The following is a 27,363-nucleotide window of genomic DNA, read 5'->3' as shown; positions in this document are numbered from 1 at the left end:
CCCAGAATATTTGTTTTTACACTGCTGCTACTCGCTGTTTATTATCTATGCATAGTCACTTTACCCTTACCTACATGTACTTACCTCGACTAACCTGTACCCACACACATTGACTCGGTACCGGTACCCCCAGTATATAGCCTCATTATTGATATTATTATAATTTTTTAAACTTTAGTTTATTTAGTAAGTATTTTCTTAACTATTTTCTTAACTGCATTGTTGGTTAAGGGCGTGTAAGTAAGCATTTCACAGTAAGGTCTACACCTGTTGTATTAGGCACATGTGACTGTCACGACTGTCGTCGGAAGAAGGTGAAGACCAAAATGCAGCGTGGTAAGTGTTCGTCATGTTTAATAGAAACTGAACACTAAAAAGCAAAAACAACAAAGTGACAACCGAAACAGCTCCGTCAGGTGCAACACACACTAAACAGAAATGAATCACCCACAACACAAAATGGGAAAACAGGCTACCTAAGTATGGCTCCCAATCAGAGACAACGATAGACAGCTGCCTCTGATTGGGAACCACACCAGGCCAAACACATAGAAAACCAACAACATAGAAAAAAGAACATAGACTGCCCACCCTAGTCACACCCTGGCCTAACCAAAATAGAGAATAAACAACCTCTCTATAGCCAGGGCGTGACAGTGACAAATAACATTTGGTTTGAACTTGGGTCAAAAGACTATTCAATGATTATGATGGATTGATTCAATGTCATGGTATGATTACTGCAATTTTCTGTTACAACGATTATTATTATGTCAAACAATACATTGTTATTGTAACCAATATATTGGTTATCTCAACCAATACATTGTTTGGGTAACACTACTTGTCTTTGTCTTGTAATAACCGAGTAACTACTTTGATATGTCAAACATTTTATTGCGCAGATAAACATAGAAACTAGATAAGCTTTTGGCTGTCATATCAGTTACTATGTAATTACATAAATACAAGATAAGTCTAACTTTATGGTAGCTGTTAAACTTAATGGGATTTTGGTCAATATTTCTGTTGAAGTGTATAAGAATGTAAACCTAGATTTGGGATTAAGATCTGTCTGTGTCCTGAGTCCTTTATTCCTCCTTCACACCTACTGAACTACACAAGAGATGACAAGCATAACACGGCTTGGTTAAAATAAATGAAAGGAATGTTGGTAGGCCTAAGCCTTTCCCTTGTAGCTGAAAGCTGGACAGACAAACAAACAGTCATCCTCTCATCATCTCATTCCACACCCAATTATGGGTTGTACCAGGCACAGACAGTGACTAGGAGGTAAACCTCAGCATTTTGTAAAAACATCACCCTATTGGTGCACTTTGTCCCAGCCCCAGGTCCTCACAAATGGGCTGGTCTGGGCATGTAGCAACAGCAGCAACAATACACGCGTCACCATGGGAATGTGACTTGAAGGCTGAAGACTTGACTGACGACTTACAGCGTCCCCTTGCAAGACTGTGCAATCTATCTACGTTATGCTGAGAAGTAAAATAATGAGTAATAATGAGGAAAATAGTCAAGGGGAGAGGCAACTGTAACGCTCAAAGAGTGAATGGGTGTGGAGTCAGGCGCAGAGAGCAGAGGATACGGGGAAAAACACGCCTTAATGTCCAACCAAAAAAGGTACAAAAGGTAACGCCGAACATAGGCGTAATACACTCCACCTAAGTACACTCTGGTATCAAACCGGACAGCGGAAAACCCATATAAATAAAGAACACCTCTCACAATACAGAAACAAGCCCGCACAAACACAAGCCGGCTAATCGAACTTAAATAACAACCACCCCAAAACCCCAACAAGGAACAGGTGAAAACTATTAGACAAAACCAAACGAAAAGGGAAAAAGGGATCGGTGGCAGCTAGTAGACCGGTGACGACGACCTCCGAGCGCCACCCGGACAGGAAGGGGAGCCCCTTCGGTGATATTCGTGACAGCAACAATACAATGAGTGTACAAAACATTAGACATGACATAGACTGACCAGGTGAAAGCTATGATCCCTTATTGATGTCACTTGTTAAATCCACTTTAATCAGTGTAGATGAAGGGGAGGAGACCGGTTAAAGACGGATTTTTAAGCCTTGAGACAATTGAGACATGGATTGTGTATGTCTGCCAATTCATAGGGTAAATGGGCAAGGCAAAAGATTTAAGTGCGTTTGAACGGGGTATGGTAATAGGCGCACTGGTTTGATTGTGTCAAAAACTGCAGCGCTGCTGGGTTTTTCACGCTCAACAGTTTCCCATATGTACATAGCCCATCTATAATTTAGCCCAAACAACTACCTCTTCCCCTACTGTATTTATTTATTTATTTAGCTCATTTGCATCCCATTATTTCTATTTCTACTTTGCACATTCTTCCACTGCAAATCTACCATTCCAGTGTTTTACTTGCTATATTTTATTTACCTCGCAACCATGGCCTTTTTTTGCCTTTACCTCCCTTATCTCACCTCATTTGCTCACATTGTATATAGACTTATTTTTCTACTGTATGTTTTGTTTATTCCATGTGTAACTCTGTGTTGTTGTATGTGTCGAATTGCTATGCTTTATCTTGGCCAGGTCGCAGTTGCAAATGAGAACTTGTTCTCAACTAGCCTACCTGGTTAAATAAAGGTGAAATAAAAAAAATAAAAAAATAAATGTGTATGAAGAATGGTCCACCACCCAATGGACATCCAGCCAATTTGACACAACTGTGGGAAGCATTGGAGTCAACTTGGGCCAGCATCCCTGTGGAACGCTTTCGACACCTTGTAGAGTCCATGCTCCGACGAATTGAGGCTGTTCTGAGGGCAAAGGGGATGGGGGGGAGTGCAACTCAATATTATGAAGGTGTTCTTAATGTTATGTTCCTGGGTGTATTGTCCACAGTATGATTTCTGTACAGATGATTTTTGAGTCTGCCATCCATTGCTTTGACAATTTTGACAGCTACACTCATGTTTGTAAGTATAACTCTCAGATTTCTGTACACATGAAGAGATAATATCCTTTACCAAAAGATGAGAGGAGGGCCATGGTACTTTACATCACAGCACTGCACATCTACATACACCTGGATAATCAGAGGCACAGTCTGTTTGTTGGACCTTGTAGCTAAACCCCTTTTATTAGTTTCCCACATGTTGACATCTGAAGAATCAGCCCTCTGTTGACCGTGCCCCCATGGAGACAGTGAGAAGTGAGGGTCCATTCATTCTCACTGGGAAGGTAGAACTGAAATGCACACTACTGTACCAAACAGAGGCCTCTCTAAGAATACACATTACACAAACACAAAGCAGCACTGTTGGAAACACACAGGTAATACCCAGAATCCTTCACGTTTGCAACTAAAAGGACATCCTTGAAATTCTGTCCATGTAGAAATCTGATTATGGGATGTAATTCTCTTGTCGGTGTAGGAAGTGCATGCCCCTGGGATTGATAGTTGTTCACTACAGATGTAATGGTATCAGAATTAAATGAAGACATAACTTCAAAGGGCTCTCTAACGTAGGCGTACACAGGGGTAAACTGTGGTAGTGCTGGACAAATAAATAAATGTCTCACCCATTAAGGATAATTACAAAGTTAAAGACTAGGGCTCTGGGACAGGGGTATTGTACTCTAGGAATAGCTGGCCGCTCCCACAGGGTAGCCAGAAGTTTACAGAGAAGGCTGATAAGAGAGGAGGATTAGACACACAAGGTCACATAAGGTGATGAGTGGCATTGAAAAAGGTTTAGGAGTGAAAACATTTAATTGTCATATCCAATGCTTTCAAAGGGGTGATGTTGCTACTAAAAAGACATAACGACAAGCATATTGCCAATGTAAAAATCATGAAGGCCTACTCAGGTAAGTGCAAAAGATGATGAGATTATTATTTTGCCAGCTCAAGATGCTCATCCTCATTCTTGGCAGTACTACAGAAGTGCAGTACTCGACGAACCATCAAACAGGCAAAGCATCAATACAGGACTAAGATCGAATCGTACTACACCGGCTCTGACGCTCGTCGGATGTAGCAGGGCTTGCAAACCATTACAGACTACAAAGGGAAGCACAGCCGAGAGCTGTCCAGTGACACGAGCCTACCAGATGAGCTAAACTACTTCTATGCTTGTTTCGAGGCAAATAACACTGAAACATGCATGAGAGCACCAGGTGTTCCATGAAGACTGTAATCACGCTCTCCGCAGCCGATGTGAGTAAGACCATTAAACAGGTCAACATTCGCCAGGCCGGAGGGCCAGACGGATTACAAGGACGTGTACTGCGAGCATGCTCTGACCAACTGGCAAGTGTCTTCACTGACATTTTCAAACTCTCCCTGTCCGAGTCTGTAATACAACATGTTTAATCAGACCACCATAATGCCTGTGCCCTAGAAGGTAACCTGCCTAAATGACTATTGGTCCGTAGCACTCACGTCTGTAGCCATGAAGTGCTTTGAAAGGCTGGTCATGGCTCACATCAACACCATTATCCCAGAAACCCTAGACCCACTCCAATTTCCATAGCGCTCCAACAGATCCACAGATGATGCAATCTCTATTGCACCCCACACTGCCCTTTCCCACCTGGACAAAAGGAACACCTATGTGAGAATGCTATTCATTGACTACAGCACAGCGTTCAACACCATAGTGCCCTCAAAGCTCATCAATAAGCTAAGGACCCTGGGACTAAACACCTCCCTCTGCAACTGGATCCTGGACTTCCTGACTGGCCGCCCCCAGGTGTTAAGGGTAGGTAACAACACATCCTCCACGCTGATCCTCAACACAGGGGCCCCTCAGGGGTGTGTGCTCAGTCCCCTCCTGTACTCCCTGTTCACTCATGACTGCATTGCCAGGCACAACTCCAACACCATCATTAAGTTTGCCGACAACACAACAGCCTGATCACCGACAACAACGAGACAGGTTATAGGGAGGAGGTCAGAGACCTGGCCGTGTGGTGCCAGGACAACAACCTCTCCCTCAACGTGATCAAGACAAAGGAGATGATTGTGGACTACAGGAAAAAGAGCACCGAGCACGCCCCCATTCTCATTGACGGGGCTGCAGTGGAGCAGGTTGAGAGCTTCAAGTTCCTTGGTGTCCATATCACCAACAAACTAACATGGTCCAAGCACACCAAGACAGTTGTGAAGAGGGCACTACAAAACCTATTCCCTCTTAGGAGACTGAAAAGATTTGGCATGGGTCCTCAGATCCTCAAAAGGTTCTACAGCTGCACCATCGAGAGCATCTTGACGTTGCATCACTGCTTGTAATGGCAACTGCTCAGCCTCTGACCGCAAGGCACTACAGAGGGTAGTGCGAACGGCCCAGTACATCACTGGGGCCAAGCTTCCTGCCATCCAGGACCTCTATACCAGGCGGTGTCAGAGGAAGGCCCTAAAAATTGTCAAAGACTCCAGCCACCCTTGTCATAGACTGTTCTCTCTGCTACCGCACGGCAAGTGGTACCGGAGCGCCAAGTCTAGGTCCAAGAGGCTTCTAAACAGTTCTACCCCCAAGCCATAAGACTCCTGAACACCTAATCAAATGGCTACCCAGACTATTTGCCCCCCTCTTTTACACCACTGCTGCTACCTACATATTACCTCAACTAACCGGTGCTCTCGCACATTGACTCTGTACCGGTACCCCCCTGTATATGGTCTCGCTACTGTTATTTTACTGCTCCTCTTTAATTACTTTTATTTCTTATTCTTATCCATATTAACTGCATTGTTGGTTAGGGGCTCGTAAGTAAGCATTTCACTGTACACCTGCTGTATTCGGCACATGATACTAATAACATTTTATTTGATTTAGTTTTATTGAATGTAAAATACGCACCAGGAATATGTGATGCCAGGCCAACGATGGTTAATAAATAAAGATACTTCACTCAGGCCGTTTACCATTGAAAAAAATGGTCAGTTTTGTTCTACTTAACTAGGTGTGTCTCCCATAGACAGTAATGCCTGGTCTACGTAGTTTATTGACTTCCACTTAACCAGAAAATAACCGTCGGAAGAAACTGCGTGTGGGGTGACTCGCTTCCTTTCCCCTCTTTGGTCAGGGCGAGGAGTGTCAGCAATACTTCCTGAAACACCTGTTTGTCAGGTAGTGCACACTGGGCAGGCACAGCGGAGAAACTGAGTCACACAAAAAAATGGACGACGAGTATCCGAAACGCAAAATTTGACTAGACTTGACAATTTATTCGAACTTTTTCTAAAGCCTTACATCATTCTACTAAAATGGTTTGGCATCAACACAGGATTATACGTTTGAACATTGTCGTGTTGCTGTATTTAATGGTTTGTTTTGGTGAGTACAACCCTCTCATTTGTCAAGCTCGTTTTCAATGTCACAGATCAACGAATTTGCGACACTAGACTACCTTTACTTTACATATGAAACACAAGCATTTGGATTGTGGGTGTTTTTATAGAATCCTGATTTTGTACCTTGTATAATTGTCTAGGCCTACTTTTAAAAAAAGCTTACAAACCAATTCCTTATGAATTATTGTTAGAATTATTATAATAAGTCACATGTTTGCCTTCATAGTTAACATGATATATTACTATGTATTTATACAACCCTACAACATTTTCAATAGGCTACTATTTATCCATTTGTGAATAGCCACAAATAATTATACTGCATGTTCACAACAAACCAAATTGCGCCTGAGGCTAGGTTCCTTACAACAGGAATGCAGTAGCCTGTCATGTGAAATTCATAAGACTCATGGCTTTGAATTGCTTCGTCTTTTTCCCTTGTTTTCAACGTCACTCGCGTTTTGTTATTGAGTTTAAAGTACCCTGCGTCCAATTCCAAGCAGCCATTATCTAGAACTGAGAATATGACTCTTGGGTGAGGTCTACTGACATTGAACAGATTTATATAACTACTGGTTCGACAGTAGGAGGAGTCATTTCCTATATGTTTGAGACGTATGGGGATACATGCAACTGGCTCAAAGGGTTGCCAACTTTCTCATCAACAATTAGAATGTCAACCGCTATCAAGCATCTACTGCTCTTCAGCTTGAAATACTTTTTTCAACATGATTGCTACCTTGGTTATGAGATTAGCTTGTTCATTCTCGGTCCACTTTACTCCAAGGTGTTTTGAAATAGAGCAGGATATCTGCATACCCTATTAACCCTCTGATTCTGCTCTGTACGGTGTATTTTAGATCACTCAAATATTTGTAGTTCACAGTACTTGGACTGTCTCTTTGTCCTTAGAGAGAGTTATTTTTTCCCTTCTTTTTTTAACATTCCTTTGAATGTGTCCTTCACTTGTCCAAGGTAGAATAATTATAATGTACTGTTGAAATCTGAATCTCTGAACCACGTACAGACCTACAGTATGCTGTATGTTAAATGATACGTTTGCATTTTCCTGTGTGGGTTGGAGTTCACATGGAAAATACAATATTGAATCTATGGGGGTGGGCCTGTTTTGAAATATAACACACATTATGTAAATGTTTTGTATTTTTTTTGCATTGCACAATGTCTGCATTGGCAACTCTCATCACAAGGAATACGACTACTACTGTAGGCTGTGTCGTTATTGCCATGTTTGCTGAAAGTTGATGGAAAGATCAACAGCTGTTGTTGTTTGCCTGCCAATCCAGGAATTGGTAAAGAATCACTATTACTAGGACACTATTACTGCTACAACTAGTCTTCTAGTAGTCTTGTTGTCAGATGGTGCCAAGAAAACAATGTTTCCCATGGAAAATGCTTTAGATTGTGTTTTTTCAATTAATGTCAGGCAGTGTACAGAAGGTTTGATGTTGCCATCTGGATACTGGGTTAATACTGGGTCAACAATGTGGGCCTTTGGGGTTACCTTTGACCTTTGACATTATACACAATTGTCAAATGAGAACTTTAGCTTTATTCTGTTTATTTGTGTTTGGTTTATGTGAACTACCTCGCTCCGAAATTATTAATCTTTTGACTTCTACAATGTATTTTGTTCCCAACTGGATTTCACTTAAAATTCTGTGCAATCGTCTGCCCTTCCTCCTCCTTAATCTATCTTCCTCATCTGACCACCTCCCTGCCCTGCTGTCTCTCTCAGTGCTGTGCCCTGTGTCAGCCATGACAGTGAGCTCCCCTGCAGAGGTCCATTCTGTGAAGGGCGACGCCGTCACCCTAACTTGCACCTTCACCTCTACCAGCCGAGCCACCAGCCGTATGTCAGTGGACTGGTCCTACAGGCCCCAGACCGGAGGCCCTCCGCAGGCAGTAAGTGCGCACCATAGAAAATGAATCAGTATATTGAGTTGATTTGTTAATAAAGCACACATTGAATGAAGAATTATTGTGCTTTTATGTCCTGGCATGGGTACACTCAATATGGCTGCCGATACGTTGACTTTAATTGTGCCGTCCGTTCTAGTAATTCTATTTCTCTGAAACCCTTAACCCCTGGGAATATGACTCAGAAACCCCAGGCAGTTAGGGGCAGGAATCAGGATCACTCTTCCACATATTGGTGATGTGGTAAATGTATGTTAAATGTATGCCTCGAGCTGGAAGTTGCGAGTCAGAGCTCTGACACCAAAGTTCCCCTAGATCCAATTTCCTTCTCCATACTCAGAGCGGCTGACCGCGTACATTTTTAATTCCATTTGGAGGGGCCGATAACGTATACGCTATGTAGTTGTTGGGATATCATATCCTATAGGAGCTCTCAGCGCTAAGTGATAGCTAATGTGCTGTGGCTCCCTTGATGGGGTGATAGAAGCTGTTGGTTTAGTCATTAAGATGTAGTAGTCAGGCCTACTGCTGTGTCAGTGTTTGCAGATAGAGTGGGTTCTTATGTCACTGACACAAACTCTTTATACTAGGGGTGTGTCGGCTTGGCTGTATAAGCGTAGCTGGGTTGGTCGATACCAGAGTATACCGGGAATCCAACAAGATCCTTGGTTTCATTTCTTTATTTACTTGAAACAAGTTTGTTCTGTGCAACTATAGACGGAGAGTGAAATGTTTAGAACATTTCGCCGCATTCCCCATAGAGCTAGCCAACACAACAGAGCTAGAGAGTGAATTTGTCTCTCATGGCACATTTGTTTCCATCCAATTTCATTAGTGGATTCGGACACTTTTATTGCCACAATCGTATATCAAAAGGCACTGTGAATAAGCATTTGAAAAAAACTCTATCAGAAATATAATTTACCAGCCAAGGCTTGAGAACTATGAATTGGTGGTGTGCTTCAGTCTCCCTGCATAATTATCAATATCTTGATGAGAATTCATTTCCAGGACTGAAAAGGCAGCTCTAGCAACGGACAGCGATGGAGGACTTGTGATTCAGTTCCTCTGAATGACACTGAATGAACAACTCCAGTCAATCAATGTCTTGTATAAGACATGATCAAATCAATTCAATATTCATTTAAATGCAATTGCCCATGATCCATCAGGTTTTTATTTGTTACGGTAACCACAAAGCTTTTAACCACAGGCCCTAACATTGCACCCTGAGTGCCGGTTTCCCGGACCCAGATTATTCCAGGCTTGAAAATCATTCTCAATGGAGAATTTCCATTGAAAGTGAGTTTTAGTCCAGGACAAGCTTTAATCTGGGTCCGGCTCTGAATGTTTCAGAGGCACTTGGCTGTGTATAATCTCCATGTGGCTAGGTGTAACCTGTCTGGTTGACTGAGTGCAGTGATTAGATTTAGTATGCTGTCTGTATCAGCCCTCTCAGCTCTATGGCTGTCTGAACTGAAGTGCCTCCTGGAGAGCCCAGCCCATACAGAGCTATAAAACAATATAACTGTTGAGCACCATTGATTGTTAACAGGCCTGCCGTGTGTTTGTCTTCGTGTATATTTTCCTGTGCTGTTTATTCCCTATGTGTAGTTTGTTTTCTTCAATGTGTCTATTTGACACTTCTTATTGTCTATTTGTCTGTGTATTACTGTCTGATGAGTCAAACCCTATTTTAGCTTCAACTTTATTCCAACTTTATTCTACACCCCCCCTACTTTTCGAAAACACAGTGATGGTTATGTGATTGATGCAGTGTTTCTGTTGTCTGTGTCTTGTAAAGTGGCTCTGTAGTTGCTAAGGTCTAAGTAACACTAAGAAACACTGTCCTGCCCAGAGCCGTCACAATCTCTCCTCTTCTCTTTGTTCCCCAGTTCTTCCACTTCTCCTCTCTGGCGTTCCCTCCTCAGGACGGCCAGTTTAACGGGCGCGTGAAGTGGCTGGGCAGCCCGGCCCGGGGCGACGCCTCCATCCAGCTCCTCAACGCCTCCCTCAGCGACAACGGCACCTACACCTGCTCAGTCAGGAACCCCCCTGACGTTCACGGATCCCCCACCTCACAGACCGTCCTCACCGTGACGCCCAAAGGTGAGGCAATTACTTAAAAAATGTATGTTTAGGGCAATGCATTGATGTCAATGGGACGTTTGAGCACATTTTCCAGTAAGAAAATGTGCATCTCAAGTCAGGATTTGGCCCTTAATTGAGAGGCAGAAGTTTAGGATTTGTTAGTAAAGGTGATTGTGGGTTCACACTATTGACCTTGGGAATGATGACGTGTAGAACATGGCTTTATGGGAATTGTGGCACTGGGGGCAGTAAAACCTACTACCTCGTGTTCAATACTGGTATGGTTGGGCGCATATTTATTGGTGCCTTTTTAAAGACTTCTACAGTAGATTTAGGTACGTATGTGCTATGGATTGAGTCATATTTTCCACAAAGCTTAAACCATCCCTCTTTAAGAAGCTTTTACAGGTTTATTAAAGCAGTTGTATGCGAGAGGGCGTGCTAAACAACCTTTTTAGCACGGCTGTGCTGCGGTCATAGGTAACGAGGCGGATCTCGTACCTAAAGAGATCATAAAATCGTTAGCGTCTCCACTCTGCGCTGACACTGAGTGTGTATGTGGTTATGATGAACCCTCTCCTCTCCACAGTGCCCACGGTTCGTTTCTCGGACGTGGCGGTGCTTCTAGCCTTCATCCTGCTTCCTTCTGCCATCATCACGCTGGTTCTGCTGGGTCGCATGTGCTGCCCTCCGAGGGACAAGAGCCAGGCCCAGGGCTACCACTCCCCTATTGAGGTCACACCCGAGTGAGTGGATTTACTCCTCAATCAGTGCACCAGTTCTTCAGGACATCCTAGACATATGGTTTTAAAGAAGTGATATGGTTTCTGGTGAACGGAGCCCCCAACCCTGACTTGCTGAATGGACATTATTGCTTTTTCTCAATGAATCTTTCCTTGATTCCTTGCGTCTTCTCTCCTCCATCTCAAAATGCATTGGAGAAGAGGGTCCAAGGGGAGGGGCAGTGGACCTTCTCCTTCAATAAGATTGTGAAGGAGCTGAGCAGAGAGGATGCGAGGAATCAAGGAAATATTCATTGAAAAACTGACTTTTGCCAATATAGCAAATTGCTAATGCTGACCGTTTTGTGATTTGACCAATTTGAACTCTATCATCTTTTTGACAGAGATGAGCCTGGCTTCAAGCAGATCAACCGCAAGGAGAAAAACATGACATGCTGCGATCTATATTTGCTGGTATGGCCCTATTTTTTATTTTTTTTTCTCATGAATTACTTAGGGGCACATGTCTCGCCCGATCAATTTCATACTCTTAAATTTTACATGTAGTCTACGTCTGACAATATGAGACGTCCATGAAATATTCATCTGTTACCCCACTTCCTGTCCCTAGGATTCCGACTATGAGGATTACTACATCCACAAAGAGAGGCCTCTGGCTCAGGGAGAGATCATGGCTGAGTCTCAGTGCTAGAGACCCCTGGTGGCAGTGCTCTGTAAGGTGCTCTGCCTTGCCAATGGGAGGGGTTGGCCAGAATTCTCGCTTACATTGTTTGTTAAAAACGCCAAGATTCCTGGACTTAGTTCTGTCTCACACATCAGTATCCACACCCACTCCCACTCCTCCCTTCTTTCATGGCTTGTCAACAGCTGATTCTACTGGTGGGATAGACATGGATCGGGTGCCTGACACACGGACACACACATACGTTTTGCACTATACTCTAAACATTTCTGGATAGATTTTCCTATTATGAAGGAGATGCGTATATTACTAAGTTATTGTCTGCTTTATCAATTTTGTAATTTAGAATCATTGTTTTTGTACAGCTATTATGAGAGTTTTTGTTGAACTATCGGTCCTTATGGAATCTATTGCTAGAATTGTAGACAGTCTTTGCCTGTGGCTACATCTGCTTCATTGAGTCCAATTAATATTATTTTAAACATATATTTCAGAGTTTGTGTTACATTTGTACCCGTTGGTATAACTACATTCAGGAGTGGACCAATTATGACCTCTGATTTAGATGTTGAATGAATTTACAGGATTTGATTTACATGTTGGAATTTGGATGTACAGTGTAGTGAATGTTGTTGAATGCATGTATGTGCAAATGATATAAAATGATGCTTAATACAATACATAAATGTTCTTGTCCGTTGGTAAAATGGTTTGTCCATTTACCATGTAAGTTGAACTACAGTACATTTTCAATAGTGTCGGTCTTTAAACCTTATCTGACTTAAACGGGCACCCATGCTGTTTGAAATCCCCATCCATGTTGCTGGTGTGAACTACACTGAAGTAAAATATAAACGCAACATGTAAAGTGTTGGTCCCATGTTTAATGAGTTGAAATAAACAGTCCCAGAAATGTTCCATACGCACAAAAACCTTATTTCTCACAACTTTTGTGCACAAATTTGTTTATATCCCTATTAGTGAACATTTCTCCTTTGCCAAGATAATCCATCCACCTGACAGGTGTGGCATATCAAGAAGCTGATTGAACAGCATGATCATTACCCAGGTGCATCTTGTGCTGCGGACAGTAAAAGGCCACTCTAAAATGTGCAGTTTTATCCCACAATACAATGCTACAGATGTCTCAAGTTTTGAGGGAGCGTGCAATTGGCATACTGATTGCAGGAATGTCCACCAGAGCTGTTGCCAGAGAATTGAATGTTCATTTATCTACCACGACCTTCAACGTCGTTTTAGAGAACTTGGCAGTACGTCCAACCGGCCTCACAACCGCAGACCACGTGTAATGGGTCCTGTGGGCGAGTGGTTTGCTGATGTCAACGAACACAATTGCATTTTATCGATGGAGATTTGAATGCACAAAAGTACCGTGATGAGATCCTGAGGCTCATTGTGAGGTCAATTTTCTTTTAAGGAATCTGTGACCAACAGATGCATATTTGTATTCTCAGTCATGTGAAATCCATTGATTAGGGCTTGATGAATTTATTTCAATTGACATTGTTGCATGTTGCATTTATATTTTTGTTCAGTATAAAAACCTAGAGCAGTCCAATAAATTAGTCATGAGACTAGTTTAGAATATTTAAATTGAATTATAAAATAAATAGCTTGTCAGATTCATTCCTCAGTCCAATTGATTTTGTCGTTTCATCCTAAATGATTTACAATAAGGTGAAATAATTGTTATTTCTACCCTGTTTGAACTACCATGGCAACACATTTGTGTTCTATTCAGTGATTCATATAAATCTAGAAGGATCACTGGTTTATACTATTGAGCGTAACCGTATTACAGTTTGAACATCTTGAAGAACAGTCTGGCCTTAATGGCCATGTACTCTTATAATCTCCACCTGGCACAGCCAGAAGAGGACTGGCCACCCCTCAGAGCCGGGTTCCTCTCTAGGTTTCTTCCTGGGTTCCTGGCTTTTTAGGGAGTTTTTCAAAGCCACAGTGCTTCTACATTTGCATTGCTTGCTGTTTGGGGTTTTAGGCTGGGTTTCTGTATAAGCACTTTGTGACATCAGCTGATGTAAAAAGAGCTTTATACATACGTTTGAATGATTGATTGACACAGTCCATAATAATAGATTTGAGTGGCTGGCTGGCTGGCATGCAGGCCACGGTGGATGGATGTCTCAGTAGAATATTGTAACGATTTCTCTGTGAGGAGGAGATGTGGCATAATCCTGCAGCACATGTGAAGACAGAGCAGAGCCCCTTGGATCCTGTCTTCGTGTGTCTGGAATCTGCCCCCCTCCCTCTCCCCCCCTCTCTTTGGTCAAAGAGGGGGTGGGGGCTCTCACCACAGCATGCGTTGTGCCTGGTCATCACAGAAGATTCTGCGCAAATTTGGGCAGAGAGGAGGGAATGGAGCCTGGCTGCTGCCACACCCGGCCTTCCTCCTCTCCTCCATGGCCACGGCACTGTGAGAGCTTGTAGTGTTTCCATGTGAACAGAGCACTGAAGAGAAATTGACGTGTGTAAGCATTATCACTCTGTTTCACACATTCTCATTGGCAGCAACATGCCGGTGTCTCTGCCAGAACAGGGAATTGGTATAGGTCATTTAGGCTGGAGCTTGGCTTATTTATTGATCTTTACCAACAACACTGACTGAGTGGGATTTTAGCAGGAAAATACCCTCTTTAATATAAAAGCTATTTAACAGGGCCACCGCCCCAGTGTATGGAGGGAATTTAAAAAAGAGAGAAAAGCAGAAGAATGGGAATTGTCTGTTGACAGATTGGATGTATTCAGTCATTCACACTAGGAGATGTGTATAGGGTGGGGTTGTAGCTCTCGCCAGTGCAAGGCTGCATGCTGGTCGCCTGTGGAGGAGAGAGGGAGAGGGAGGGAGAAGAGGGGGATAGGTTCATCACAGAGAGAGAAGGAGGGGGTGTCGGCGTGAACAGAGGGAGGGGAAGGGAAGGAGGGGTTTTAAAGGGTGAGCTTGTAGTCATTGTTAGCCAGCAAGTCAGAGAGAGGCGCGAGCAGGCAGACAGTGAGTGTGTGTGCAAATTGTGATGAGTAAAAGCATTAGGCGACTCAGCTGTTGGTACAGCCAGTGAGCGTGTGCAAGAGCGCGAGAGCGAGGGAGTGAGAGAGAAGTGTAAGGCAAAAAGGAAAGAAAGAAGGGAAAAGAGAAAGGATATTACAAGTATGCTGTGCTGCATAAGAAGAACAAAACCGGTAACTGCTTTCCTTACAGATTCTCTCATTCATAGCTGTCATTTTCAAAAATGTGGCTAAATTGTTCAACTTTTGGACTAATTACTTCCGTAACTGATCTGAGGATATGCTTGTCTAATTCTTTTGTCTTCTTGGCTCACTGGGACTTCAGTGATGTCTCGGATGCAAAACGGACACGCCTTGTTAATGTAATTATGTTTGAATGAGTGTAGCCACAATGCTGCCAGACCTCATACTGTAATAGCAGTAAGATGAGCCTGTAACATGAGGCTGTGCTCTTTTATACTATTATCGATCCACTACTTTAAACACTGAAACACGTATTGATAGACACTTGATGCACCTGTTTGCTGCCTTCTGTGATTGCCTTGACTGCTTTGTACTGTAATCAGGGGATACATGAAGACTGAGGATACCACCTCCATTGAGCACAATAGTGTCTTATTACCTTAAGGCTGCTTTTAGTTGATGCACTAATTGACGCTAAAAAAAAATCCTATTTTGGTGTTATCTCTAAGAAACAGGAGGATAGAGAGGCATGTTTGCTGAGGAAAAAGGGTGGGGTAAGGATCCACTGACTAAGACTCAACTCCTCTGGCCACGGTGTCTCCAGGGTATAAATGAGGAACTTAAAGGGATTAGCACGGTTCTGGGGTTAAAAGTGTATAGTGTCAATTAGGTCTACACATGTTTATGGGTGCATAGTTGTGAGAGAAAAAAAACTGATGAATACATACGAGAGAGCTCCTTTCTCAGAAAAGGAAGGTGTTGTGAATCTACGGGTGAGTCTAGGAGGTGTACAGTATGAGATAGTACCTTGATGTAAGTAGCTCTCAGAAGGTATTTTTCATTAGCACAGAGCTATCCATCTGCAGAAGCTATCTAGAGTGGTCGGGATTTTATCGGCTTCTTAAAGCACTGGATTCCATCAACACCTGATTGCTGCTTAAATGTCAGCATGTATGAGTCATTTTAGCTCAGCCAGGCTGCACATTGCACTGAAGTGGGTGAGGCATCCCTCTTTCGCTCTCTCTCGCGCTCTCTCTCACACAGCTTTAATACTGCATTAAGCCCTATCTCCACACAATGCTGCTATCTGAATCGTACACTACGCTCGCCACAGGGAAAACCGCCTCCCATGCAGCATCCAGCCCATTCTCTGCTTTCTGCTTTTGAGCACTGGATAATGAATGAATGAAGTCTCTGGGATTTAGACAGATGAACAGAAAGCATATAAATGGTGCAACAAGAGAGATTGCTCTCAACCGGCTTTTTCAACGGGCGCCACCAGCCCTCACTGTCAGAGCAGCCGTGATTGTGTAGCCTTTGTTCAAGGGAGAGAGAGCAGACTAATTTAATTAAATGAGGGTGGCTATTATGATTGAGTATTATCTGGTTGCAAACATCACTCTTGGGGCCATCGAAAACATGTACAAGACTCATCAATTCACCGTCCTGGGAATAAGGCGTGCGTCGGAGAGGCATGGGGCTGTGCGGATAGGTGAATGTATTCTCCTCCACCTGAACCCCCCCCCCCCCCCCCCTCTCCTGCAGGAGGAGTGAGAGGAGAGGAGACAGCTGGATGAAAGGGTGTGGTGCTGTGTGAGTGGGTAGTAGCAGCTCAGGGAGAATGGGGGCGATTCAGCTGCAGACTGCAACCCTGCCTGTCTGCCTGCCTGCCTCCTCTGTAGTGTTTCTCATCCCCATCCACTAGAAAACCAGACATATATCATGCTGGGATTTATTGAAGGATATACATTTACTCGACATACTGCGACAGACAATATATTTCTTGGCAGACTTTTTTTTTTGACCCTGTCCCTGTCTGGTTTCAGTGTTGGTGTGTAAGAGCCAAGCTATCTTTTTAGTACATCGACTGGTTCAATTGAAACACACATACAGATGTTAGTGTTGGTTTACTGAGATAAGAGCAATATAAGCCTACCTCATTTGCATGTCAACATACTTCTGTCCTTGCGTCAGCACTCTGCGTTCCTCGATGTGGGGGAGCTAGGGAGCATCTGCTCGAGTGAATAAGAACAAAAAGAGGACACATACCGACTGTGCGTTTGTGCAAGCAGCGGTCTCATTCCCCTCCTGTGGCAAAGTCTCTAATGGTTTCCAAACTGAGACAGCGGTCTGACGTGGGGGGATGGTGGCTGGCTACCGTTTGAAAGATCCATCCATAAACCCACCGTGGGGTGTGGTTCACACGGGGTTGCCGACCCAAGGACAGTGGCTGGGGCGCGAGATGTACACATTTGTCTTTCAGATACTGTAGCCTGACTTGTATTGGTGGTGTATCATATACAGGCAATCAGCTATCTAAAAGGGCAAATGCAACTAGTGTTCCTGGGAGACCGTTTTGAGATATGCTCATTTTATGAATGGAAAGATCACGCACTGAGTGACATAATGGAATCAGACTGTTGTTTAAATACGGTTGTCTGAAGCTGTCTCAGGAGTCTGGGTTTCAATTGACATATCAATGCCTTTTAACATCAATTATTTTTAGATCTTCAATGATTGAGGTTTAAAAGGGATATAGGCTTGTCTCCCCAGACATCTGGTTGGAAGACATTTCCTGAAGTCAGATTATATAATTTTGATATGTCTCTCAAAAGGATGTTCTACATTTCTGTAGGTACATTGGTTAACAACGGACATAAACATGCAAATATATCGCCTTGGACATCCTACCATTCATATTACTTGTCTGAATCACGGGTTTGGGAAGCAACCTTATAACATGGCAGGTAGACTTTACTGTTTTGTGGGTTGAATGGACAATATACTGTAAATAGGCTACAATTGATTGTGGTAAAATTGTTGTAAAATCAATGAAATGAGATCTATGCTCTTATTCAAAAAAGTATAGGTGGTCTCAACACATTTACCCAACTGAACAAACATAAACTCATTTAAAATCCCCAAATGGACAGTAAAATACAGTATCTTCCCATTAATATCAAAATTATGTCATCTCTCATATTCCCAAAACAGTTTACAATTACAGTTTATTAGATGCCCTTTTCCAGAGCGACTTACAGTAGTGAGTGCATACATTTTTCACACTGGTTCCCTGTGGGAATTGAACCTACAACCCTGGGGTTGCAAGCGCCAACTGAGCCACATGGGACCCTAAAAACATTTTTGGTAGATGCTCTTTTCCAGAAGCAATTTGGGTCAAGTGCCTTGTTCAAGGGCACATCGGCAGATAGTTCACCTAGTCAGCTCAGGGATTCAAACCAGCTACCTTTTGGTTACTGGCCCAACGCTCTTAACCGCTAGGCTACCTGCTGCCCTTCTCAATCTCCATAAGTCATTCTTATGGTGACTCACAACTCCAGTAAGTCATTCTGTTTGAGTAAGTGCTTAGACCAAAATTTGGCAATTGTGAGCACCTATGAGATCATTATATTAAATGTACCATTACGGCTGTGAGGGTGTGCCAGACACTAACAGTCTATCACATCTCACTACTCCATTAGCTATACAAGCACTTCAGTTCATTCAATTATTCAAAAATAATACAGTTTCATGGCTTTAAAAACGTAATATATTTATTGGGAGCAGGTGATTAAAACATCTTCTCCTCCTAAACGTGCCCCCTAAACGTGCCACACACACACACACACACACACACACACACACACACACACACACACACACACACACACACACACACACACACACACACACACACACAGAGAGAGACCCTGAACAAACACCCTGACCGGTGGAACCGCGAGCCCCTCCCTGCTACCCTGATTAGTAACCTGATTTATAGTTTCCTATTGGCTGTTTTCCCAAGGGGTCAGGTGCAATGTCAATCATGGTGACATATAGTCTTTCATAGCCTAAACCAGTAGTTTTCAACCTTTTTCGGGTTACTGTATCACCCCTCATGTGCATTTTACCAGTAGTCCTATGGTCTCATGAGTCTTCTCAAGTACCCCCAGTGGATAGGCCAAGTACCCCCACGGGTACTAGTACTCCTGGTTCGGAACCACTGGCCAAAAACAGCAGATGAGTTAAATGTAGCACTCTGGTTGTCAAGGTAACGTTTGATCGTTCACGGGAGGATGGCGGTGCATCTTGACGAGGTAGCAACCAAAGATGGATCCACAACTCAGCCTCCAGGAATCTAGTAATTAAACAACGATGTACGCCATTTTGAATATCATAGTCATAATAACATAATTGATGTTATTATGACTATGATATTTCAAGTGGCATTCAACATAATGATAGTAACTGATGTCAGTATCTAAAAACATAGCAAAACAAATACTAATTGGAAATGAGATGAATCATCAAAACATAACTGATCCACATGCAGCACTTTTTGGTTTATTATGCAACGAGACCAAAAATGTATTTGTAACAAGAAGCAAGAACTCCTCGTGAAAACATCACATTAGGTAACATCGTGACAGACAAAGCATGTAACGCTACATCATGGATTTAGAATCCCAGTCTCTTTGATTTGGTTTAGGCCACACTGCCTGTTATGTTTGCGTTACATTAGTTCACTCTATTATTTTCAGATTAACATAATTTGTCTGAGTGAGATAAATGCATAATTCAAATCAATACGATCTGTTTATTTATTTATTCATTTTGAATGTGATGATCATTTTTTTCCTTTGTCAATTTCAACATCATTGTTCCTTTTTCCTTATTTTCACTTCATTTCTTTTTCATTAGATTTATAAGAATCATAACACAGCCCTCTATTTGATGGACCACTCCAACTATGGATCCAGATACTGTATCAAAGGTAACATCTTGGCGCTCTGTACAGGCTTCAACACCTATCCCACTCCTATTCCTCATCTGTTCCTAAACTCTGCTCCAGTCATAACCACCAACTTCTTCCAACCCAAACCTGAACAACCCCGCTCAGATCTACATCCCACTCTCACCGCCTGCTCGGACTCTACCTTCTTCTGCCTTGAACAATCCACCTTTATTCTACCTTAATTTCCCTTAATTCTACATATAACCTAGTGTCTATTGTGGGTGGTGGGTATGTTGGTGGGATGTGTTGTTGGAGATGCCTTTTGGAAGTGTTCTTATTCAGAACCATTGGGATTGTATGTGAATGACATCCAATGGCGTTCACCACGGTGGAATGCTATTTGTTCATCTGCCACGATAAGAGGAGCTAATGGTTGGACGTTGATAGAGAAGGGCTATACAATAGTTACTGTCACTCACTATTTGGCAGGCCTATTGAGTATGGGCCTCTGATATCACTTCATTGGAGACCTTTCGCATTCAGCCATAAGGATGGGATGCAACAGCTTTCTAAGAGTTTAGTAGGTCACCGGAAGGGTACCTGTTTGGTTCTTTGAAGAGGCAATTGAAATTCTTGTTAGTTAGATAACAATAATACTGCTTCATTTTAGGGCAGACACAAAATGTCAATTGTCAAGAAGTGATATGCTCATCACTTCTTGACATCCTGTCTCTTTCCCAAGGTTGAGAAGAATGAAGAGGCTGACCAGGAAATCAAGCAGGATGAGAAGAAACCAGAGGACAAAGCCCACAAGGCGGCCACCAAAATCCAGGCCAGCTTTCGTGGACACATACTCCGGAAAAAAATGAAAGATGGAGAGGAGGATGAGGAGGCCAGCCCAGCTGTCCCAGAGGAGGCGGCGAAGGAGACGGCAGACGGAGAGGAGGAGAAGAAGGAAGACGCCCCCCCTGCGACTGAGCAGGCTGCCGAGGAAAAAGACCCCACTGATGTTAAAGAGGAGGAGACGAGCCAAGCCAAAAGCCCCATCTCAGAAAAGCCAGCAAACTCTCCTGCCCCTGTCGCCACCTCTCCCGTAGCCGCAGCCACCTCGCCTGTGGCAGCAGCAGCCTCTCCCACTGCAGCGGCGGCACCTTCAGAGCCTCCCAAAGAGGAAGCCAAGGCAGAGCCCAGCAACACCAAGGAGAAGCCCAAAGAGGTGGACAGCAGTGAAGCTCCGGTTTCTGCCCAAATCCCCTCCACTGATTGTGCTGAAAAGAGCGTGGAGGGTGGTGCTGTCCAGGAGGAGTCCAAACAAGCCGACGTGCCTGCTGCTACTGTCAGTGAGATGGCTGATAAGGAGGAGCCTCACCAAACACAAGACAAAAAAGGTAGGCCTTATTGTAACCCAGCCTCTGAGATGCCCATCCACGTAGATGAGCTTAGAAATAGGCTACAAATACAACACAAACCAAATAGTCTACACAATAGCTTGAATAATACATTTATTATTAATAATACAATTGTCCGTGAGCCAAATGTACAAAATGACATCATGTCAAGATGTTACTCATAATCTCTTTACATTATCTTTGATTGGTTATATTAGCTTAGACTAAACAGTATGACAGAACAAGGGAAAGGCTCAGTAGGTTAACTTGTTCCAGTCCAGGAACTCCCAGACTGTATGATGTAGCCTACCTAATGGAATATGTGCAGAATCCTCTACAGGAGGATCAATGTCTGAGTCCTGAATGGCACCCTATTCCCTACGTAGTGCACTGCTTTTGACTGGAGCCCTATGGGCCCCGGTCAAAAGTAGTGCACTTTATAGGGTACATGCTGCCATTTGGGACACAATCTTAGACAGGACTGGGAGAAACTAGGTCATAGAGGCTACACTGTCCGCAGGTTGTCATAGTTACATGTACTGGTGTAGACCTGGAATATCTGGCCATGGTTTTTAGACTTACCGAATGATAAATTACTTAAACTGGTGAATGATAATTTACTTAAACTGGTCAATTAAGACTGAAACCAGCAGACCGTGAAAACAAGCAAGACCTGAATGGCTAACCATCATATGAAGCACTAGACAAATGTAGGTCATAAAGACCAATGTAAAGGATATAGTGCAAATGAAATTCAATATTTTAGTGGAGTTCAGGTGGTCCTTTGTGCTTCAGCAAAAACAAAGGAAAGGAGGGGTGCTCAACAATAATGAGAAAAACTAAATATTTTAGTATTCAATATGTAGCAGTGAAGGTGTTTATATTATCTGTCCGGTATATTCAGGCTCTATACACAATGAAACAAGACCTTTCACAGAAATATTATTGATGGAGACTTTAATGAATGACTGAATCAACTTTATTGATCCCCAGAGAGAGAAATTGGGATAAATAATACATTAGCTCATCTTCTAGGATGGGTTGAAATGTCTATATTTTCACAGTGATTGCATGGTTACCACTGCCTTACCTGAAACCTGCCCATTGAGTGCCCGTAGAATACTAAGTGCTGTGTGAGTCATCTATCATGAGTCACATACACAAGTCCAGCTCCATCTCTGATTCCCAGAGGATGACCAACGAAGATGATGTCATGCTGATGATTAAAGTCAATGCAGTCAGGATGACATCACTACCTCCATGAAATGAGGACAATAGCTTTGATTGGAAAAAACTTCTAAAGGTCATTACAACTCATAGTGAAAATACTCATATTGAAAATAAATCTTAAACCTGTGAGACCCAATGTTGCAACAAAATAAAATTCCTAAATTGCATCTTATACAGGTCCTAAACAAAACAATTATGCCAAACACAACACAGTGCATCTCTTAGTAGTATTTTTTGTGTGTTGGTATGATTATTGTGGCTATCAGTAGCCTCTGAAACATTATAAACTGTCCACTCGTCTGAGACCACACTGGTCACCTACACAAGCAGTATGTTGTAGCCATCCATGCAAGTACATGACTTAATATATTTCCTGTATTCTCTAAGATGTAGTGATTATGTATAAAAAATATATATAGAAAAAAACATTCTGAGCTAGATGTAATTTGTGCTGCAAAAATGCAACATTAGGCTTGAAGAGTTGCCAAAACACTGTTTCCCTTCCAAGATCTATCTGCAAATAATAAGGACAACCAAATACTTCAGGAGTAACTTTGATGTCCCTTCTACACATCAAAAGAATATATATATATTAAAAGAATACTGCCATTGATGACCATTCATTTTATGATAAAGAAGTAAGATAAGTAATCTCTCTCAATTTACCCAGAAACGACAACCAAATATGTTATCCATACTGTACATAGAAAACCCCCAAAATAGTTGATCCTGTTTTTGATAGTTAAATACAAGAATTTGAATTGGTCAAGTCAATCAATTTCCTATTTCAAACAAAATAGGACTTAATTTCAAATGTATATACCATTAAACAATATTTTCCATCACATGTAAATGTTTTGGATCCATTTTGATGTGATTTTCATATAATTTCAGTTTTCTTACAACACGTTTTTGCTTCCATTGAAGCCCAATGTTGCACTTTCGCAATGTTTCCCCCCAAGATTTCGACAAACTTCAAATTCCAAAAACAGATTATTTTCATAATCAGATGCCTATTACAAGTATTTCTGAAGGGTAAAAAAAAATCTGATCTGGATCTATGCTTAAGTCTCACAGGGAATCATAGATATTGGCCAGCTGTACTAAAAAATGAGTGGATTTCTTTAGATTTAGTTTTGGACTTGGGAATCCCACCTAGCAGGTTCTGAGAGGAAGGAACAGCAAAATAAGTATTTTTGTAAGTATGTTAAGTAATAAGTGAAGTATAACAATTTGACAGCCACAAGCATATACAGAGCTCTTTATAATGGGTCGCTGTAGAGCGGGGTCTCTGTAGCCTTTTTATTACTGTATTTCACACAGTCCACTGAGAATAAACAGGTCTCCAACTCACCGCTTACATTACCTACTGATCAATAATATTTTCTCACACAAAATTCAAAAAAAATTCTCTCTTTCTCTCTCTCTCTCTCTCTCTCTCTCTCTCTCTCTCTCTCTCTCTCTCTCTCTCTCTCTCTCTCTCTCTCACTCTCTCCCCCCCTCTCCCTCTTCCTTCTTTCAGATGCTGCCGAAGAATCCCAACCAGCTGAGGCCCCAGCAGAGGCAGACCAGGAGTCCAAGGAGGGCGAAGAGAAAGTTTAACATAGAGAAAAAAATTACTATGATTACAAATGAATTTAAAGGGTGACTCTTCTCCTTCTGAATGTGAAGACAGTCCATTTTTATTTGTTTGTCATTTTTTGTGTGGCGATGATTTTCATATGTTGGGGGAGTTTCCAACATGCGTTTTTTGGTTCAAGCTATAAGTGCTATGATTTGGGTATGTTCCGTATCTTACATGATTGAATCGATGGTTGGACGTATCCACGTTTTGAACTGAGTTTCAAAACCCTACAAAGCTGGACAGGACATTTTCATATTCTGTTGATCAAGCTTGGTTTACGTTCTTTGAGTAGTCGGTACTTCCCCTTCCTCATTTATACAACTAACAGGTCTGAGGCGATTTTGAGGACTTTACAGAAAACGATGAATACTATGACATAAATGTTGTTGGCCCCACAACTAAAATCCCCCTTCCAAATTACATGATTAGCATGAACCATCTAACAACTTGCATGGGAACTCTTCCACTAAGAGGAACTTTTCGCAGTCACAATGCAAAAAAAATGTGGCTTCTTTTTGATGTCCTTGGTGTTGTTATGACAGTTTGATATAAATTGGAATTACTCTTGCACTGATGTTAAAAAGAAAATCAAACAAACAAAACTAAAAAACTTTTCCTATGTTCCAGTGAGTGCAATGTCCAGTTTGAATCTGAGGAGTTAAATTGTGAAAAAATTAAAAAATTAAATAATGGTTTCAATGTCTGTTTTCAAAATAAAGCAATGTGCCAATTACCATCATAAGTTGTGGAATATATTTCACCTGCCAAACAAAACATTTGCTAATGAAGGCTAATGATAAGCCACTTTCACATAACCCCTGAAATAGAGTATAATAGTAGTATTATTAATGAGATCTAGAGACATCTAGTGGAGTGTAATAGCACCTGCAGCTTTGGGCTTGGGTCTCGATTCAATCTGTATTGCTGAAGTACAGCACTATAGTGCGATTTAAATTTCTAGGTCATTTCCGATTGAGTCGACCAATGCAGTGTTTACTGTGAAAGCAGTCCGCTAACTCGGGAACACTGGCTTTAAATTTCTATTACGCTGTATGGCAGCTCTAAAGTACTATATATTGAATCGAATCTCTGGTATGAAACATTACCCAGCAATTAGCTTATTAGTAACAAATGCTATACTTTTGGGTCTCGATTATATCCTTATTGCAGAGTTTCAGCGCTATAGCTGAAATTTAAAGGCAATTTCCGATTGAGCCGACATATGGAGCGCTCACAGGGAATGCAGTCCTCGCTAATGCAGGAACATTGCCTTTAAATGTCAATCAAGCTACAACACAGATTTTCAGCACTATGGGTTGAATCAAGCCCAATTGGCTTGATAGTAAAAACATACTAGTGGTAAGCTCCATTCTTTTTTTTACTAGATAGGTTATAGATACACCCATTCTTCCATCCTCCCAGTATTTGACACAAACACTTCCAGCTGGTCAGGTCTGTGTTGGAGGATCAGCTAGTGTTTCATAATCACCAGATGGATTTCTCATGAAGGATGGACTGGTGCATGTGCTGTCCAGGGTTGGGGTCAATTCCACAAATTCAATTTTAATTCAATTCTCTCTCCCTGTCAATTCCCATTTCATTTCATTCAAATTCCCAGTCAGCCTTTGAATTCAGAGATAATTCAATTCCTCTGAATTCCAATGTTAGGTCAATTCCGATAATTCAATTCCCAATTCAATAGTATCCCCAAAAATTCCACAAATTCCAATTCCAATTCCATTCCCTCAGGCTGATTATATCACTGTTCAGACAGCCTAGCTATACTGGAATACAGGTTGAAATGATTAAAAACAAATCTTAAAACATACCATTAACTGGTAAATATATATACGATTCCAATTCAATTCCCAAGATTAAATGTTTTTACAATAAGAATTTAATTCAATGCAAATTCTCCACTTCATGAGTGAATTCAAGAATTTAATTTCAAATTTGTCTGCAACCCTATCACTACACTTTAAAAGCTACTTTTCCACTTAGGGTCAATGTAACGCCCCCACCACCTCCTCCTGAGTCGTCTTTCCCTTGAGTCTTTATCTCAAATGGGGCTTCGAGGTTTAAAGGTTAGATCAAAACGCTACAAGGTTCATAGAAAATGAATTGACTCCATCCATTCATCAGTGTCCACATATAACGTCCCTTTCCTTCTATAAAGGCTATCATTTCCGCGAGACAATGCAAATGACTGGGATCTCACTGTTCAGATAGCTTTGTCAGTGTCATTTCCAATGTCCAGAGTTAACTGGCTAGAAAGTGTCATAGAAACCCATCTCCTTTTCCAAAACAGATTTATAGTTTTTCAAGCACTCCAGAAATGTATAGTATAGGACACAACTCTCCCAATGAGAATTAACAATACGTATATTATTTTATTTGCATGTTACATGGTGATAAACACAATTGTACCAGGAAGATACTGTGTTTCAAGCGTTCTCCAAAAAGATTACTCATCGACATCTCAATCCACATTCAAATACAGAACACTGAATTCAAACAAATGTATTTTGTGTTGAAAGTTTTTCTTGTATACCTTTACATACCATTTTTAGAAACCAATCGCAAAAAAACGTTAACATAAATCAAAGGAAACAGAAAAACGGGACATTGCTGTGTAATGATTGTGTAATTGTCTAGGAATTCCATTCTTGTGACAAAGGGAAGTACAAATGTGACATTCCTCTGTGTCCTACAGTGGGTAATTATCAACAAAGTGAATTTAGGGATAGACTTAGCTTAAATATATTCTAAAAACATTTTATATACAGGTGAGATAAACCATAAGATGGTGGGTTACACATGTAACCATAGCTTGGTGGGATGGATAAACATGTGACCAATGTAAATGACTGGTAATTCATGCCGCATGTATCTCTTTCAATGGCTTAAAACAAGCCAAAGTAACTCAACAGGGTGTGCACACACACACACACACACGCCAATTTTATACAGCGATGGGATGCAATGTTCATTATTAGTAAGAATCTAGATAGACACATCAGTCCCAAGGTCTTAGTCATAAGGGATCAGGGACTGTATATACAGTCAGGGTACAGTGCAGTCAGGTGAGACCCCTCCTCTTGGGAAAGACTTCAGCTAAACGTCTGATGGCTCACTGGCTGAGAAGACTGTCAATCAGTGCAAGACTGCTTTCCCCAGTGCTTTAGCTTTGCCAGGCAGACAGGTACAGTACCGTATTCTAGTCCCCAAGCCTTTCCATTCAGACATGTAAAAACACTTCCCATCAAATTATAATACATACCCCTTTATTGAAGTGAACAGACAGATTATTCATTTCTTAATCAGATTATTTTGTTAATAAA

General features: G+C 41.9%; 2 protein-coding genes across 2 annotated transcripts; both read left to right on the top strand.

Moving 5' to 3' along the window:
• The first annotated feature begins 6,112 nt into the window (after nt 1-6,112).
• Nucleotides 6,113-12,722, top strand: LOC120028877 (myelin protein zero-like protein 3). Its single transcript, XM_038974126.1, has 6 exons — nt 6,113-6,343; nt 8,120-8,286; nt 10,197-10,410; nt 10,982-11,138; nt 11,519-11,588; nt 11,746-12,722. The coding sequence occupies exons 1-6, from the start codon at nt 6,274-6,276 to the stop codon at nt 11,824-11,826; spliced, it is 759 nt and encodes a 252-aa protein (XP_038830054.1). The 5' UTR covers nt 6,113-6,273; the 3' UTR covers nt 11,827-12,722.
• A 2,110-nt stretch (nt 12,723-14,832) lies between these two features.
• On the top strand, nt 14,833-24,755 carry gap43 (growth associated protein 43). Its single transcript, XM_038973447.1, has 3 exons — nt 14,833-15,036; nt 20,523-21,168; nt 23,921-24,755. Exons 1-3 carry the CDS (start codon nt 15,007-15,009, stop codon nt 23,998-24,000), a joined length of 756 nt encoding a protein of 251 aa, XP_038829375.1. The 5' UTR covers nt 14,833-15,006; the 3' UTR covers nt 24,001-24,755.
• Nucleotides 24,756-27,363: the final 2,608 nt, after the last annotated feature.

This window comes from Salvelinus namaycush, chromosome 34 (genome assembly GCF_016432855.1).
Source record: "Salvelinus namaycush isolate Seneca chromosome 34, SaNama_1.0, whole genome shotgun sequence".
NCBI classification, from domain to species: domain Eukaryota; kingdom Metazoa; phylum Chordata; class Actinopteri; order Salmoniformes; family Salmonidae; genus Salvelinus; species Salvelinus namaycush.
This window is presented reverse-complemented; position numbering and strand designations above follow the sequence as displayed.